The sequence below is a fragment of the Cornus florida genome, unplaced genomic scaffold (assembly GCF_030987335.1).
Source record: "Cornus florida cultivar Cherokee Brave unplaced genomic scaffold, ASM3098733v1 CherokeeBrave_3.0.0_Hap2_Chr11, whole genome shotgun sequence".
NCBI lineage: Eukaryota > Viridiplantae > Streptophyta > Magnoliopsida > Cornales > Cornaceae > Cornus > Cornus florida.
In genome coordinates, this window is record NW_026775581.1 from 20,157,217 (window position 1) to 20,176,699 (window position 19,483).

At 35.7% G+C, this 19,483-nt stretch overlaps 1 protein-coding gene and 1 pseudogene across 1 annotated transcript; both read right to left on the reverse strand.

Annotated features, from left to right (window-relative positions):
* Nucleotides 1-2,543: 2,543 nt before the first annotated feature.
* LOC132286487 (squalene monooxygenase SE1-like) lies at nt 2,544-6,154 on the reverse strand. The gene is made up of 8 exons (XM_059788837.1): nt 5,668-6,154; nt 5,337-5,448; nt 5,008-5,182; nt 4,712-4,880; nt 4,339-4,557; nt 3,910-4,185; nt 3,108-3,386; nt 2,544-2,895 (listed from the first exon to the last, which is right to left on the reverse strand). The coding sequence occupies exons 1-8, from the start codon at nt 5,884-5,886 to the stop codon at nt 2,794-2,796; spliced, it is 1,551 nt and encodes a 516-aa protein (XP_059644820.1). The 5' UTR covers nt 5,887-6,154; the 3' UTR covers nt 2,544-2,793.
* A 3,803-nt stretch (nt 6,155-9,957) lies between these two features.
* Nucleotides 9,958-18,689, reverse strand: LOC132283273 (calmodulin-binding protein 60 A-like; annotated as a pseudogene).
* Between the last annotated feature and the right edge of the window lie 794 nt (nt 18,690-19,483).

Here is a 19,483-nt window from a genome sequence, read left to right on the forward strand (position 1 = left end):
TTCAAAAAAAAAAAAATAATATATTCTGCATAAAAAGAAAAGAAAATTTTGAAAAATGCTAAATTCTTTGTTTTTGAAAAGGCTACCTATTGAGATGTGTTGGAAAGCTTCCATTAGACTTTGAAGTGTAGCTAAATGAGTAAAAAGAAAGGTGGAGACAAGTTGAATTGGGAAATTGCTGTCTGCTCTTTAGAGTGAAAGCCACCTTACTTAGAAAAATTACTTAAAGACAATTTTATCTTGATGCTTTTCGATTAATATGGTTTGGACAATGATTTATTGATAATTGATTCAAAATTGATGAGATAGATTGCACACACACACTTGAACATGCTAGATTAATTTCTAAATGTTTCATTAAAATTTGCAAGTTAAAATTCGTGTTGTGATTATTTCCTGATAATTAAAATTGGTTGAATATTCTGTGAAGTCGAAGGTTGTTCAGAAGAGGAAAGTACTGTTTATAATTGAAATGGAAAGACCAAAACATTAGGACATCGTTTCCCACTTAGGACACAAATACCTATAAGGTATATTTCCAGAGTTTCCAAAAACATAAAATCCAGGTTCAAATTGGATTATGTAGTGTAGGAACCTTTATCTGGATTTGGGAACCGGTTCCAGAAGCTAAGATTCGAGAGAACTCCATTATGTCCTTTGGGAACCGGTACCAAGATTTGGGAACCAGTTCCAAGAGTCCTGACAGTGTTCTATTTGATTCCTTTTTTATCCTACTTTCCTTCCAAGTCCTATGCACGAAATTTCCTTTATTTTCAGAAGGAATAGGACTTTGCAAACCTCTGTATAAACCATGTCATACACATAGGTTTATTCACGGCTTTTGTTCCGCAACTTCATTATTTTAAAAAGTCTTAGGAAGATTATTTTTGCAAAAAATCCAAGAGATTTCTCTATCATCTTTCTAAAACACATACACATAAACACATAATGGGTTTAGAGTTGTGGTGTTCAAATCCTGGTCGTGATCGTACAATTGCATCTACATCAATCAAACAAAAGCAAATCTACTTCTATATTGATCAAATTCAGACGATTGAAGAACAGAAGTAAAAGCGATCACACTTTGAAAGGGTTGGAGCATTCAAGGAGTGTTGTCTAATCTAACTACTACTCTTCTACAAATATCAAACATGAGTTTGAGGTCAAGTTGCTGTTAGACAGGGAGTCTCAAAGCCAGAGGATTGTCAGCAATCGGTGTTTGGTAGAATGATAGGGTGTGAGCCAGAGGTAAAGTTCAGTGTACTTTGCTTCAAGCATAGTGGATCAGTTTACTTTGAACTGCACAGTCCACGAAGTTTTTCCCATGCAAACAGTTGACATATTTTATTAACTGCGGTTTCCTCGCTAAAAATCCTAGTTTCATCTCTAACTTTACTTTGCTTTATTTTATATTGCATGATATTAATTTATTAATTACTAAAATAAAGAAAGTTAGAAAAACACAAGATCTGTTTTAAAATAATCAAAACTTTCTAAATATTCTGCTGCGTACAACTCACATTATTCTTTTCCTTCATTTCTATTATTGAAATTATATTTTATTGCTGAGTTATTTGTATTGTTTAAATTCTAAGGGTCAGTGACGGACCAGAAAATTATGTGACGTGGGACGGCCTTTCAATTTGTAGGAGTAAACTTATATAGTGGGTCCTTCTTTATAATTTCAGTGGGAGCATCTTCATAAATTCTAAAAAAATTGAAATATAAAATGCCAAAAAAAAAAAAATATATATATATATATATATATATATATAGATATATCCAGTGGCCAATTATGGGTCCAAGCCTGCTAAGGCTCATTGTTATATCCATGTGGTTCATATTGACGTATTATTCATTTTATTAAAAGTATTGTGATTTAATATGAATATATTATTCATTGATGTACTATTCATTGAATGTATAGTTGTTCATAGTGTTTTTATACTATTTGTGCAAATTCCCTAACAGTTCTTGCTTTTTAGTGATAGCACTAGAAATTTCTACTCATCTATGAAGTTGTAGTACTAATAACAAATCTACTGTACAATGTCAATGCACAACATAGATGATATGATCAACATCTCTCCTACCAAACTTGAGTATTATCCCCACAGAAGGCACAATTTTCATATCAAATCAGAAACTTTATTTTATTTGACTTAGCTGATTCAAAAACTCAGATATTTGATGAAAGTGACTTTGTTGTGTATCGTCCTATATCAGATCAGATTTAAGTTCCTCTTGGATGCATTATTGGGCTTTTTCCCTTCTCAAACAACTCTCACAACGCTTCTTATAATACAATAGTATACTTCCTTGTTATGGGGGTTTAATTTTTTAATTTTTATTGGTTTTCAAGATCACCCTCCTCAAATAATTTATGGCACATAACGAAAGACATCGGCAACAAGTTGATTGCTTAAAATTCACTCTTTCTGTTTCGACTAGAGCACTTGGTACATTTCACATCTTTAAAACTATGAACAATAGTATGAAGACTACGATACTATGAACAATTTTCATTCAGGCATTGGTACGAAGTAAGAACATGCCCATTAGTAATGTATATAGCACAATGAACGTCAAGTTGGAAGAAATACTTTTTACATTTCTAAGAGAACTTCACATTGATAAATTTGATTTTCAGTTTCTAGTTGTCAGAAAAATTCAAAAAATTTCTCAGCATTCCTCTACAATGGAAGAAATAAGAATACAAATATATCTCCGTCGCTATCAGATGTGGAAGGTAGTTAAGATAAAAGCTTCAAGCATAAGTCAGCTTGATATTTATTATAGAGGAGGAGCTCTATAATATGCTGGAATGGTTGCAGGGAAGAACACTTGTCTAACTCCTTCAGCCTCTATGATGGGAAAAATGATACCCGATGCACCCTGAAAACACAAAGTTGCTGATGAAAACTCTATATATAATTCAATCAAGAAATAAAAATTGATCTTTCAGTTAATGCATCTTCAGTATCAATGCTCAAAAATTAACTGTAGTCTACATGGATCATAACAGAGGTGAAATTAAGGCATAGCACGTAAGAGAAGACAGCGTGTTCTGTATTTCATAAACTATAAGGAAGAGCACAGCTACCTACCAAAATCAATCTGGCTCCAATATACATGCGTTTAGGTGAAGGAAAAGGTAGCAACAGACGACCAACACCATATAAAGCCACAAAAAAGAAATGGAGAACTAAGCTTAGCGGGCGAGGGTTTAGACCAGAGAGCAGAGCCACAGGTCCAGTTGAACAAACACCTCCAAGGCTCAGATAGTCAAAACATGCTTGGCGCATTTCCTTACTTGCTTGATCAGAGGATGCACAGAACACTTTGTATAGGGCTCCTGCCAAAGTATTTATTGTGGATGCCACTGGCTGCGAAAAAGCAAAACATAATAATTAGATACCATGTTAGGTGTGGGGGGTTGTTCGAGTGATAAAGGGTCCGACCTTAAGTGCCCCCCACCTTATAATCCTAGGTTCGAATCCCCTTTCCCTAACCCTACTAACTACTAACTCTCCTTGTCAGGTCAAAAAAAAATTACTTACTATGTTGATAAAGGGTGAAAAAAAAAAGTCTCTGATACACAATGTTTTTTCATTTCAATAATTTTTTTGGGCAGTTAAAGAAATAAATGAGAAATAAAATTGGCACTCTAGGAAAAGCCTCAGTTACTCCAGTTCTTAATATATATGGGAACAAGAAATGGAGATCAGCATCTATTGGAGCATTAATATCAACCCTCCACCCAAAACCACTTGAAAAAATCGAATCTAGAAGTTTTATAATGTCTATATATTATGACTATTGCATTCTCCTTCACTTAATTAGTTTTGCTTTGGAACTTTTAGTGTTTTCATGTTAGAATAACACCACCAGAATATGAACTTAGCTTACCTTGCGCAAGGTGTAAAATGATTCAAGATATGTGCACAGAGAATCTGCATCACTCAGGTCATGTAGCGGCTTAAGAAGATTTCGCAATACAACAATATCAGAAAGTGCGACAGTCATTCCTCCACCAGTTAAAGGATGACGCATGTTGAAAGCATCACCCATTAAAAGGGCTCCAGGGGTAGGAAGGGGAGCAGCCGGCATACTTCTATTCGGCATTGTTTTAATATTTCCTTTTTCAATTGCAGCTATAAAAGCATCATGCACCTCAGGTGGTATCTGATACAAGCGCCATATTCAATTAATCCAAGGTAAAAGATAAAAATGAGATGGGGAAATGAAATTTTAAGTAAATAATAACCACAATAATAGGGCATATATGATATTTCAAAAACCTAAAAATTGTGTAGTAAGAAACTATATTATAGGTACCTGGGGAGCCACTGTGGTTTTCAAATAGGTGGCCATTTCACCATTGCCAATAGAAGGTAGCTTTTGACCAGGTACATCAACCAAACAACGAATCTCAGAAGTACTGATTTGATAAAATAAGATGGGTGACGGATCTGCTAAAATAACGTGCCCATGTTTTGGAAATGGAAGTTGGCAGTTCTCAAGGATCAAAGCAACAAAGCAAGATGGCACATCCACCTGTGGAACTCAAAAAATAGGGAAGTTTATTTCATGGGTCTGGAGCAAAAAATATGTGAATAAAATTGAGAGAATATAAATAATGGCCAGAAATATTTTAGTGACAAAGGAAGAAAGTTTGAACAACAGACAAAGAATTCAGAGTTGTACGTACCTTAGGGTTGCAAAGAGAGCGTCGCAAATTTGAAAAGCAGCCATCGCAAACAATTGTAAGGGGAGCATACGCTCTAACCTCCTGACCAGTCTTAGTTTTGTACCGTATCCCCTTAACAGCTCCGTTTTCTTCAAGCAGGGATGTCACTGTTCCTTGCTCAAGACGTACGCTAAATAGAAAATTCCATGTCAAAAAGGGAAAATGGAACCAAAAACAAGTAACATCATAAAATTATAATTAGGGGAAACTCACTGAGAAAAGAAATGTCCAAAGGAAAAGAAAAAAATTACACTTACTTGGGAAGTGTAGCAGCTTTTTCCCTCATTCTCTGTATGAAGCGCCCGTTGTGGAAGCTTCTCCCAGCCACATCAGAATGAAATTTGTCGAGGGGATATGACAGTTTAGTACTTCTGCCATCTTTAAAAAGAGCATATCCAAATACTGGCTGGGCATCAATTTCCTCCACACAATCTGTAGTTGAAGTGGATGCTTGTGTTTTAGATATATTTCACAGCCAAATCAATAATGTCTCTAGATAAAGAAGAGCAGGCAAGGCAGGACCAATTGCCAATTAAGTTTAATAGGAGCTAGCTAGGCTGTAATAAACTCTAAAACGCATGAATACCTTCAAGGCCCAATTCAATGAGCTTCAAGTATCCACCTGGTTGTAGCAGTTCACCAACAATTCTGTCAGGCTCTGTCAAATCTCTCTCAATCACATGAACTTGTCGTCCGTCCTGAGTGCAACAAGTAGCAAAAAAAAAAATTTACAAGAATGTAGTAGTAAATTGAATTGAAGGGCTTTTACATATATAGAGAACTACTACATAAACCAGTCTATGTCATCTCCAAAAATTGTTCTATATATACAAGTTGTATACTAAATAAGAAAATTTACTCCATCCAAGTATTTTTCGAGCAAACAAACAGTTGGAAAAGGTAGACATTAATCTCACCTTTCCGAGGGTGTGAGCGAGTGCGGCACCGGCAACCCCAGCTCCGACAATGATGACGTCAGATTTGTCCGGGCAGAATTCTCTACTGTTGCCCCGGATCTCAAACGCAGTACTACTAGTAGCTTTCTTTTGGCGGTTTCTCTTGCTCCTGTCTCGCAAAATATGGAGAAGAACAAAGCCTAACAGAGAGACAAAGAAAGTCAACCCCAGAATCATCATCGTTTTCTCTCTCTACCCCTCTGAAATTGCAATTGCAAATGTATGTGGGTATCTCTGGTGGTGTTGGGAAAGTGTGAAGGAAGAGGATGAGAGAGCACAGTTGGAGTGCAAGGTCCATTTATAGGCCAAAACAAAGAGAGGGTGGTGTTGTGTTGTGTTGTGGTCTGGTCAGAGTTAGAGTTAGAGTTAGAGGTGATTGGGAAACTGGGAACAGAAACAATATTGCAGTCGGACCGTGAACTAGAGTCTAGAGAGAGAGAGAGAGAACCGGGTCGGGTGGTGATGGAAGGAATGGACCCCTGAATCAGCATTCTCTATTGCCTTTGACTTTGACTTTCTCGGTCCTTGTCCTTTGGGGTTATTGATGTCAGATTCTATTTGTTGTCTATTTCGTCGACTCCAATTTTAACTTTATCATTCATTATTTACTGGAGTATCAACTATAAGTGTTAATAAAAAATAGCTAAATTTATCAACAACATCAAATTGCTGTTTACTCAGACTATAATTTGAAGAGAATTTTTTTTATCCAAGGCCAATATAGGCATTCTTGCAATTTATTTTTTTCTCTTTATATCTTATAATTATTAATTTATTTTAGTTATGTAATTATGAACAATAATACCATTTTACTCATTTATTAAATATTATATTGCTAATATTTCTTCCTTTTTTTTTCCTGATTTGGTCCAATAATCTAATTAATTATTTATGATTAAATTATTCATCTTGATTTGTTATTTAATCAAGTATTTAATTCCGTGGGAAATATTCAATATTTACTACTTACTAGTATTGTAATATGCCAATAACATTTACTTTTACATTGTGTCCAAATTAGTAATAAATAACTAACAGGTATGCAGCGTAGCGGTACAAGGTGTTCGAACCTGTGAGTCTCAACTAGGAAAAAATAATAATAATAATAAATACCACAATTGTATGTAAATTATGTGCATCACTTAAATCAAAACCTCAAGTAAAGAATATTAGCAACTCCTACTCAATAGCTTATTAAATTAGACTTTAAACCTAGTTGTCTTAACCTTTATTGTGTAGAAATGACGATCCTTCTCACTTCCTAGGACCTTAGCAAAAGACAAATAATACAGATTTGAAAATCAAATATAGAAATATACTTCTTTATTTGTAACCTGTACGTTTGTTTTGTTATCTATAATTTTGGAATTTGTGAGCTGTCAATTTATGTCAAGATTTATTGTATTAAACATCTTTATATAAAGATTGAATCAGCGGTTTTCTAAACAAGAAAGGCAAAACCAGTTAAACAATTTTTCATTCCCAACCATATTTATTTTCATACGGTATTAGAGCCATGAAAGATCCATCTCTCATGGCAGATATAGGAGTTCCTAACGCTGATGACCTAGGATTGAACAATTATTCTAACGATGCGTTCTTCGTTCATCACTTTGATAATCCTACCACACTCCTTGTCTCACCACTTCTCACGGGAAACAACTTCAACACGTGACTTTGCGCCACAACAATGGCATTCTGCGCAAAGAATAGGTTTGGGTTTCTTAATGGTACCCTCAAACCACCAACTGATGTCAAAGAGCAGCAACAATGGTAGATATGCAATTATTTGGTGAGTTCATAGATCCTCAATTCAACAAATACTGAAATTCGGGCAAGCATACTATACATCGAGAGTACTAGGGAAATCTGGCTTGATCTTAGCGATTGCTTCACTTAAACAAATGCGCCGAAAATCTATCAACTCAAGCAATCGATTGCATCTCTAAAACAAGAAGATTACTCTATTTCTGCTTACTGCACAAAGATGGAAGCATTATGGGATGAGTTGAACTCACTCAAGGTAGTAAAACCTTGCACTTGTGGACATGGAAAGGGAAATGCAACTCAACAGCAACAAGACCGAGCAATGGAATTTCTCCAAGGGCTACATGATCGATATTCGGATCTCCACAGTCAAATCTTGTTGATGGATCCATTTTCAAATGCCATAAGAATCTATGCTCTAGTTCGACAAGAAGAAAAACAGCAAGAAATCCGCTCATTATCCCCATCTGTCACTGCACCAAAAGCAGCTGCACTTTCTGTTAACCCTACACCCACTAATAATGTTGAAAGTTCTTCCACAAATCGTGCCAATGCAAGTACACACTCATTAAACCGGTCAAACAGCAGCCAACAAATTAATGGAAGGGACAATCGTCGCAATGGAAAATCGAATTTGCACTGTATTTATTGTGGCTACAACAATCACACAAAATATGTATGTTATAAGCTTTATGATTTTCCCAATGATAGATCACAGAACCCTCATCGAAACCAGAATATTTCAACGCCATCTCCCTCAAGACCTCACCAATCTAATGAACGGGCACTGGTCTCACCACCAGTAATCACACAGGACGGAGCAATACAACAAAATTCTTGCTATGCTTTCTTCAGGTAGCATCAATCCCCAAGAAAACTTAGTAGGTATAGCACTTGCTGCATTAGATTCTACTTGGATTATTGACACTAGAGCCTCTAATCACATGTGCTCCACTCCTGTTCAATTACCTGATGATTCACAAGCCCAAGTCACTCATATTGCAATTGTAAATTTTTTTCAGCTTTCCAACCCGACCATATGTCTTCTACCTTCATTTCGTTTAATCTCTTATCTATCAGTCAACTCACAAAAACTCACCCATATTCAGTAACTATTTTCCATGATCGATGTGTGTTTCACGACCTGTCCGTGAAGAAGATGATTGGACTGGGTAGTGCACATGGCAGCCTCTACCTTCTTCAAATCCCTCCTGCACATCTCATCACTGGCACACCCACCATTGACATTTGGCTTTGGGAATTGCTGACGTGGCTCTTGGAAAAGCTAAAGTAACATTTTTAGAGAACAAAATTCCAGAGAGGCTGATGCGGATACTCTTAGAGGTGATTGGGAAACCGGGAAAAGAAAAAATGTTGCAATTTGTGGCCCCTGAATCAGCCAGCATTCTGATTGGGTTTGACTCCGACTTTGACTGTCTGGGCTCTTGTCCTTGATTCTATATATGTTCTATTTCGACTCCAATTTTAACTTTATAGTTCATTATTTACTTGAGTACCAACTAAAAGTGTTAATAAAAAATAAAATTAATAAAAAGAGCTAAATTAAAAGTGATAATCCTACCACAGTCCTTGTCTCTCCACTTCTCATGGGAGAGAACTTCAGCACATGACTTCACACCTTAACGCTCCGCACAAAAAATAAGTTTGGATTTGTTGATGGTACCCTCAAACCACCAACTAATGTCAAATAGCTGCAACAATGGTCCAGATGCAATGATTTGGTGAGTTCATGGATCCTCAATTCGACAAACAGTGAAATTCAGACAAGCATACTGTAGGTCGAGACTGCCAGGGAAAACTGGCTTGATCTTAGCAATTGCTTCACTCAAACAAATACACCAAAAATCTATCAACTCAAGCAATTGATTGCATCTCTAAAACAAGAAGATAACTTTGTTTCTGCTTACTATGAAAGCATTATGGGATGATTAGAACTCACTCACGGTAGTAGAACTTTGCACTTGTGGACGTGGAAAAGGAAATGCAACTCACCAGCAACAAGACCGTGCGATAGAATTTCTCCAACGGCTACATGATCGATATTCGGCTCGCTGCAGTCAAATCTTGTTGATGAATCCATTTCCAAATGCCACAAAAACTATGCTTTAGATGGACAAGAAGAAAAACAGCAAGAAATCCACTCTGTGTCCCCTTCTGTCAATGCACCAGAAGCTGCTGCACTTTCTGTTAACCAAGCACCCACTAAAAATGTTGGAAGTTGTTCCATGTAACTTGCCTTCCCACTTCTCAATTCAATCCATAATTCATGTCTCTATATACAGAAGCTGAATAGCTAGTGAAATTGGTTGTCTGATTACGTAAGTTTAGAACTTCTGAGCATGAAATATGACAGTTACCTCACTTTTCAACTCCACAGATGTATTCATAAACACCCAATCATTTTTTCCAAGCTCGAAAACTTTTCCAAGATCAAATCCCAGATTAGCAAAGTAACAAGCAGGCTGCACAAGAAAACTAAATCATATGCATTTGCTCACTTCCAAAGGAGAGGCAAAATATTTACTAAATCTATTAAACAAATTCTTTCATACAAATGACAATCTATTGAACTTAATGCAGACAGCTTTTGCAGCTTCATATTTGAGCTTTGGCTACCACATCCACAGCTTCGACAAAGAATCTAAACATTCACAATCTACTGTAGTCCTATAACAGGAAGGCCATCATATGAGCTACCAGATATACATACATAGGAAAAGCTCGAACTTCTGCTCACAGCACAACTGCGCACGATGTTCAATCAGGCAGACCTTAATAGTGCTGGCATCTTAATAGTGCTGGCATTTGCATTTGTGATTGGAATATTTTTCTCGAAAGGCCATTAATAGCATCTCTGAATTTCTCTAACATAGTCTTTTTTTGGCCACAATCCTCCTTACCGAGAACCATCTCAGCACACTGAATAACATTGTCCATCTTCTCTGAGCTTCAATGGTAACAGCTGCAGAAGGAGCCAATAGAAATTTGTTGACAGCACTTTGTAGATCGGCCTGTGACTCCAAACTTGAATTCTGGGATTGAAGGGCACTATCAGCATTGAAATATTGTAGATACCCATCCTCATGGAAGGCTTGAGATATGGACTCGATGTCATAGATCAGAGAATTAACGACTTGGACTGGGGAACTCACAGGTTGATCATAACTAAGATCCATATCGTCAATGTTGTGCAAGATAAAATCATCCAAACTACTACTCATACTCCCCATGGAATAGATGGATGGCATTATGTCCGGGGAGGATGCACATGGCTGTGGGTGATCAAATTCTCCAATCTTGTCAGAAGTTAAAATCTCACTACAATCAGGCCTCTCTGTCGTTGGTGACTTGGAGGAGCAAAGAACATTGGACGAGCGCAAAGAGCCATCCATAATAGAGGCCTCATCATCTTCAAAAGAGACTACTTCCTCCCAGTTTTTAAATGCAGATACTACCAAGTTGTGCACATCAGCCTGAAAACAAAATCAACTAAAAAAGAGTTAAACTCAACCTGAAAAAACAATAGAGTAGGAACAAGATAGATAGATGCATACACAAACACGCTAATATATATATATATATAGAAAGAGAGAGCAATTCAAAGCGATAAGAGAAGAATACCTTTTCGGTTTCAGAAAGCTTATCAATGGGAACATACTGGCATTCTGAAAGCAGTCCCATCACTTGCCCCACAACATTGAAAATTACACCAGTTTTTTGCTGAGAACCGGGAGGACAATACAAGTATAACTTTTTATCAACTATACATGTCTGAGCATGGTCCACAGCGATATCCCACATTTTAGCTGACATACCCGTGCCAAGGATCTGCAGGATTCCCAAGAAACAACTATTATTAGAAATTCAAACGTCAAGAAGGTCACAGTCATACAAAGAGAACCTGAAATTTACTAAATCTAAAAAACTATTCATTTAGACTATTTCCCATAAGCGCTTCCTTGTTAAGTAAAGGTGTGGGAAGGACATAGACAATGATGTCTACCACGTAGCATGGACAAAAGGTGTCCAACATAGCAAAGCAACCTCAAAAATATTTAACTGAGGCATGTTCAACTTGAATAAATTCCGAGTGCCTCCTGAAAGATGTAAAGCTATCTTTGTCTCATTGGTTCAAAGACAAAGTGATTTCTCTTGAATCCAGACATATAGCAACAAACAGAAATATCATGTCAATAATGAAAAGGAAGACTTTGTTCTATCACAATACAGGGTTATTGAAGTCAGTAAGCTTCTCACAAACACACAAGCTATCATTAGCTTTATCTTCTTTTTGTTTATTTATTTATTTTTATTTTTATTATTTATTATTATTATTTTTTTTTGGGGGGGGGGGGGGGGGGGGGGTGTGGGCGGGGGGAGTGAATATAATTGCTTCATCCTTTAAAAGCATGTAGTTGACAGAAGGTAGTTCGTTAAATATACTATGACATGAACTGCAACAGGAAAAAAAAAAAAAAAAAAAAGAGTAATGAGGAGTATATTATTACATTTCGAAGCCTGGTAGGGTCTAAAAATAGTAGAGTCAGAAAATCTTTCACAGTGACGACTTTTTCCCTACTCAAACGCTTGTGGAAAGCTCCATCTTTGCCAATTTTCTCTAACCTCCATACTTCATCGCACATAGATGGTGGATGGTGCTTCTTGTACACTGCAAGAGAAACAAAGTGAAATTATATTGAAGATTCTAATATTTTAAATCCTGATAAGTTATTCATCCATTCTGCCGTGTCTTAACTGCATATCACTTTACCTTTCTTCTTTTAGTTTCTTATACTACTATTTATGCATGGAAGTAAGATGAGAAGAACAACAGCCCAAGGACAACGAGTTCAAAGAAAATGGTAAGCCAGGAAACAGCAAAATAAACAACACATACAACAAACAACTTAATGGTATCTGAAGAAAATTATAAAAATGAAGAGAGAGTACAAAAAGTAACACATGGTTCCGTAAAGAAACTCAGTTAGTTATAAAAAATGAAAAACGAAGTATGGTTAAAAATATCGAATAAGATAATTAACTATTGTTACTAGAAACATGATCAGATGCTCAAAACTACTAAGGAAAAAATAAGAATAAAAATAATAATATGAAGCATATGCCTCACAATTAGAGACATAAGAGAGTGCTACGTGCATCATTGAACTGACATAAATTAGGTGTAATTAGATAACAATTACCCACAGTGATCATAGAGCTAAAATGTATACCAAAACATTCTTCTATCTTGCCAGAGAGTGAAAATAGCATTATATCCTTCTAGAGAATCCAAGACTACCATCCCGTTACATAAAAAAAAAAAAATACTGGTAGACTCCTACAATCTTTGCATGGCACATAAATGTGCTGAGGCAAAAGAGAAGCTACTCAATTTTCTTAAGGAGAAACTAATGAAAAGAAAGTCTACGAGTCTTGGTCTAAATTTATTTTCTTGACATATGCAAAAACTTCTAAAATTGTAAAGGTGAAATCATCGTGCATCCTCACTTAAAAAAATAATCTTGTCCTCTGGAACTATTAGATTGTATAGCTCATGATGCATGACTAAATCATCCACTCATACTCCTGTATAGTGAAAATAAGAAAATCATATCTAAAGCCTTCATATAGTAGCATCCATAAATGTAGCTGTGGTTGCTTCTTATCATCATAATCAAAATAAAATAATTTAGTAACAAGATACCACAAAAATGATAACCTGCAATATCATAAAAAACAACCAGAGAACTTGATGCAGCAATCATGTGTAAGAGTAACATTTGTGCAGCAATCATGTGTAATAGTAACAGCTGTGGAGTTCCATGCATCTATCCTGCTCAAAACGAAGAGCATCAGTGTATATTTGTCACTATTAACTGTGCGCCGAACCAAGTTGATTGCGAGATCAATAGCCCTGTAATTTTGCAAGCGCAGAACATCTAGATTAGCTATGTTTATTTTATTTATTCATTTATTTATTTTTGGTTGGGTAAATACCCACAAATGGCCATCATGGGGCTTGAACCCCTCACCTCCCCTTTGAGGGAGAATAGGTTATACCAGCTGGCCTAATGGCCCAGTGATTAAAGCTTTTTAAATTTTACTCAGACTATCTAAAAGTGTTGGCCTATCTCTATCTAGAAAATGGAATAATGAGAAGGGAGAATTGGACCTGCCAAATACAGATTGGGGATCTTGATCCTCACATTGATGTCCACCAGTTCCAACAAATTTGAGAACAAAATTGAATATCTATACCAGAAGGCAAAGAATTGAGAGATGACAAACTGTTTATTTAAGCATTGTTCTGTTATCTACCCAGAGGGAAAAAGGTCTTTTATTTGGCTAATATTAAGTGGGTATGCTTCCAGCCATGTCTCCTCCTTCCTTGAAGGTTCTTCCGGATTTGGTGGGTATAATCTGTGTCACTACCAGCAACATTGCTACAAGCACTACATAACTTATAAGTATCAGAAAAGGCTAACCTCTGTGGTTCTACTTTCCTAAATAATTTCCCAGTGTTCTGACCCACCATATATTTTATGCATCAGGTTTGCCATTCACATATCAACTCTGACAGTATAAAAATCAATCTTCCAAACTACACTATTGAAAATGTCAAAATCAATAAAAGTGTAGAAAAATAAAATAGCTTACATTCTCCACGGTGATCCCTGACTATGAATGATTCAGACTTAGCTTCTCTTACTCTGACCCCATCACGGTTATCCACAACTCTTGCACCCAGCCTAAACTTGCGGCTCCTTGTCCAGCTTGAATTATCTGTAAAAGAAATCTCACCCACCAAACCAATGCCCTCTTTAAGATTCAAAAATGCATCCCCAGTAAGTAGGGGTTTCTTCCCTTCCCTTTCTCTTACAATGTTATTGTTGAACTCTTCAGGTGTCCAAATGTCTCCTTCTTCACCGTCAAAGTCTCCCTCAAGAACAACTATTTCCACCTTTGCTGTGGATGCAGGCCCAGAGTTAACAACTTGCACAGCAACAGCATCAAGTAAAACTACTTTTAAGGTGGGACAATCTTCTGCTTCAATAAGAGTTCCAGTGAATACTGGAAGAGAGAGATTGTTTAAGAACTGCAATTGTAAGTTTCTTGATTCGAAAGGTTGTATTTCTTTCCTGCAATTCCTAAACAAGAAGTGAAAAGATGTATCATGCATACAACAGATAATGGCAATAGTGACCAACTTAACCACATTAACAGTAGGAATATATCTTTATCACTAATCATCCGAAAGACTACTTACTGCTGAATACTGGTCAAATACTTTCCTAAAGCCAATTCAACTTCTTCTTTCACCTGTAAACCCACATCAGTGGAAATGAGTTAAAAGTGAATATTTATGCAATCAATTTAATGCAACAATCTGCAAAACTTAAAACCACTATGAAACTTAGGAGCTCAAAAATAAATCCATTACCAAGTGGGATCCCTGTAAATAAAGGGGATTGGGAGGTCAGTCTAAGGGCAGACCTAGCCTTTGGCATACATGCAGACAGAATTTTATATGTAAGAAAGCTATTAAAATAAATAAATGGGTTCGTTGAAAACTCCATTTTTAAGTTTCCCTATTCAAAATCATACAAAGATTAATTAGGAAAAAAAAATAAAAAATCAGGCAAAGACTGCTTCATTCGATGTTAAAGCTCATTGAGGACCACGGAAGAGTATCAAACCTCAATTGTATCACTGAGAACTCCAGTTTTAAGTAAACTTAAATTCATAGAACAACAGTTCCATAGAAATTTATTCAATAAAATTCTAAAAGAAGGAATGATGACAAATAAATGGAGAAAAAGTACTACAGTACTAATTTACAAAAATATTGGCGATACACAAAACTGTGGTAATTATTTAAAAAATTATAATCTGTTTTGTTGGATGGATGGAAAAATGGATGGAAGGGAAGGTGTCTCCCTTACTTTTTGTTTGGTTGAATAGAATGGATAGTAGAAAGGATGGATGGGGTAACTTTTTTCTTGTTTGGTTGGAAGGAAGGGATATGGAGTTTTTATATTCTTTTTACTAATATACTCTCATTATATACAACTATAAAAAGAAGATATTTATTTCAAGTTTTTGGGAAGGTTAGAAATGGAAATTACATAATTGTTGGTAGTTAACCTTTTTTCTCTCCTCTCTTTGCCCCAAAATCATCCCTCCTTGCTTCCTCCCTCTCTTCCCCTCCCTCCAACAAAACACAAAAAGATTCTTCCATATCCCCTCTAATCCATCCCTCGTCAATTTTAACCTCCAACCAAACATACCATTATTTAACAAGTCATACAATGAAATTATGGGAAAGGGTTATAGAACAAAGATTAAGAAACAAAACCAGAGTTTTAAAATGAATTCGAATTTATGCCAGTGAGATCTACTACGGAGGTCATTTATTTAATTAGACAATTGATAGAAGATTGTAGAAACAAACAAAAAGATATGTACGTAGTTTCAGAGACTTACAGAAGGCATATAATAAATACCAAGGGATATAATTTGGTGGACTCTACAAAGAAAACGAGTTCCTTTAAATCTTATAAATATTATTAAGAATATGTATAACAAGACAAAGACTAGAGTTCCTATCATAGGTGGAGAAAAAATATTTCTCTACAAAAGTGGGACAACACTGAGGATCAATACTTAACCCATACCTATTTACACTAGTATTAGATAAAAGTACAAAAGATATACAAGAATATATTCGATGGTGCATTTTGTTTGCTGGTGACATAGTGTTGGCGGATACTTCTAAAGAAGTCTTTGGGAACAAATTAGAAACAAAAGGATTAAGAATTAGGAAGATTAAAACAAACTGTAAATTTAATCGATTTTAGAGAGTGATAATGTAACAATCTAAGACCAAAGATTACTCTAAATAATCATTTTTGATACTTAGGATCGATAATTAAAAAATGGAGAGATAAATGATGATATTACTAGCATAATTGGAGTAGTGGTATCCTATGTGATAAAAAAAAATAAAAAATAAAAAATAAAAAAAATTACCAAACAAGTTACAAGGAAAATTTTATAGGATGCTCACCAGGCCAACTATTTTATATGGGGCATGATTTGAGCGGTAAAGTAGAAACAAGAACAACTTGCTCGTATAACTGAAACGAGGATGTTGAGATTGATGCAAGGGTGACTAGAAGAGATAGGTTTACTAATCAGAGTGTAAGGGAGAGATTAAGATAGTGTCTATTACTGATAAAATAAGAGAAAGTAGGGTTAGGTGGTATGGACACAGAAAGTAAATATATCGATGCACCAATATGAAAAAGAAGATTAGTTTGCATAAAAGGTAAGAGACAGCGACACCCACTAAAACTAAATTGGAATGAAGTAATTAAAAATGAATTTAAAAAATTAAATATAAGACAAGACATGGAGTGTAATAGAATATAATTTTTTTTTTTTTAAATATATATATATATATATATATATATATATATATAGATCATGTGGCTGAACCCTTCATTTAGGATGCAGGCAAGGATGATGATGATGATGATGATGATGATGACGACGACGACGACGACGAGTCCCATAGAAATATAGTATGCAAAACAACAAACCGTTAACATGCTTTAATCCCAATTTTTTAATAATATTTTACAAAGAAAAATATTGAATTTATTATGTCAACGAAACAATTTCAGAAAATGCACTTACAACTCGACGTATCAATAGCTCCAAAACTGGCTCCATACAACTCTGGACTGTTCGCAACCTCATAACCTCCAGTATCACGCTAAAAAATATCAAAGAAAGGGTCATAACCAAGAAAATAAATTCATTCATATAATAGCAATCACTGCTTGTTTAAGCAAAATCAGTAAATTTCTCAACATCAAAACCGTACGGCCCACACTCACTCCTTTTCTCACTAAAGCAAGATTATTGTTATGTTGTCATGAACTGTGCAATGCCAGCCCAACTCAGCCCCTAATTTAAACAACTCTTTAGTAAATCAGCATGCCCAACTACATATTTTTTTCCTTTTTTGGGTAAGTACAATTTTCCGTTCACATAAACCAGAAATTCTATAAGGTGAAACTATTCAATTTCTCAACGTCAGCAGTTACTACCACTTCAATACTCAGTAACATAACTATTTATTAAATATTTTTCCCTGTTGTCCATTAAATTCAGAAAACCAATTAACACCTCCTAGAACAAGAGAAGTCTAATATCCAGAAAACAATCAAATCTCACATGAAAAAAGCAATATATCAACAGTTTTTACTATTCAATCATACCCAATTTAGTTTTCTCTTGCAAAATTTTACATAAGAGTCCACAACTACATAGAGTGACTGGGCATGCCTAGGCGTAACCATAGATTTCTCCAGTGTGCTTTGGAGGTTCAAAATGAAAAACATCTCTACACGCGGAAGTAAGGCTGCATACATCTAACCCTCCCCAGACCAAGCAATGGTGGGAGCCTCGCGCTGGGCTACCCCTTCTATCAAACAGGAAGAACAACAAACTCCAATCACAATAATATCAAGCCAAAGAGAAATCAAATCTCACATTAACAAAGCACATTCATCAACAATTTTCACTTTAGAATCCAAACCAGTTCATTTTTCAATTAAAAAATTATACATACCAGTACACCCCTACATATAGTGACTGGGCATAAATTACTCATAGTGGGAATTCAAAAAGATAACCAACAAGAAGAACAACAATCTCCAATTCCAATTCCAGATAATATGAAGCCAAAGACAACCAAATCTCACATAAACAAAGCACATTCAACAACAATTTACATTATAGAATCAAACCCAGTTCAGTTTTCAAAGTTATACCCAAGTCTGATAACTAGGACATAAATTACAGAAAAAGGAACACGAAATAAAAAAGAAAAAGAAAAAAAAAAAAGGAACAGAGTCCTCACTTTTTCAGAGAAGGAAGTTTTCGACGCTTGTGCTCGGAACTGTTGCTCTCCGATCGAGCCTTGACATCGTCTTGCTGTCGCTTCTGTGCCATGATCGAGCCTTGACATCGTCTTGTTGGCAGAAAAGAACACTGAGTCTCGATCGTCGTGTTCATGAACAAGTTGTTGACAGTACAGAGACAACAACATGCGGTGTCTAAATAAGAATCAAGATGTGGATTATATATAGAGAGATCAGAGATGTGTGTCGATACAATAATAAGTGATAATGAATGAGTAGGTTCCAAAAGCATTTCTTTTTCCTATCCTCACTCTTATCTAATTTTGGCTGCGTCCTAAACTCCGAATTGAATTATTATTCTATACCAAAATTATAGGTAAATTACACCAACCTCACCAAATGTTATTCAAAATTACATACCTCTCCGATATTTTAAAAAGTACTAACCAACAATCGGGTTAGAAATGAACCGAAAGTTTGGCTCCGGGTTAAAAATGAACCGAGAGTTTGGCTTGAATTCATTCGTCAAGCAAATAAGAGAGAGTCATCAAATTTAAACAAGAAACAATTGGCGACGGACCATTCTCGTCCTCTTTATTCAACTTACCGTTTTGTTTTTTGTGGAGTTTGCTTGAGGATTTGGGAAGTTAGCGGTTTTTATGTTATGGCTACTGGCACGTTTAAACCGGTTCAGGAGTTTTTGAACCGGTTCCACTGGAGTAGTTGATTTGAACTTTTGCCACTGCCAAAGTTGAACTAATTCAGCCTTCTTTGAACCAGTTCAAGTGGGGCAGTATGTTGTAGCAATTTAGGCAACAAAGTTGAACCGGTTCAAGAAAGCTGAACCGGTGCAACAAAGTTGAACCGGTTCAAGAAAGCTGAACAGGTTCAACTCTCTTGGAAACATACGTATTTTAACTTCCTTATTGGTTTTGGATTCTACAAAAGGCAATTTCTTATAGGACAAATTATTTAGGGCTATATATATCAACTCTAATCAGATTTTAGGGTTTGGTGAAAAATAAAGAGAAGAAAAAAGAGAGGATCATCATACGTGT

Excerpts from the sequence above, each read along its gene's own strand:
- LOC132286487 (XM_059788837.1), bottom strand. The coding sequence starts at position 5,886 with ATGATGATTCTGGGGTTGACTTTCTTTGTCTCTCTGTTAGGCTTTGTT. Across the intron at positions 5,449-5,667 it reads TCGCTCACACCCTCGGAAAG|GACGGACGACAAGTTCATGT; the intron begins GTGAGATTAATG and ends TGTTGCACTCAG. Across the intron at positions 2,896-3,107 it reads TTGGAGCCAGATTGATTTTG|GGTGCATCGGGTATCATTTT; the intron begins GTAGGTAGCTGT and ends TTGTGTTTTCAG.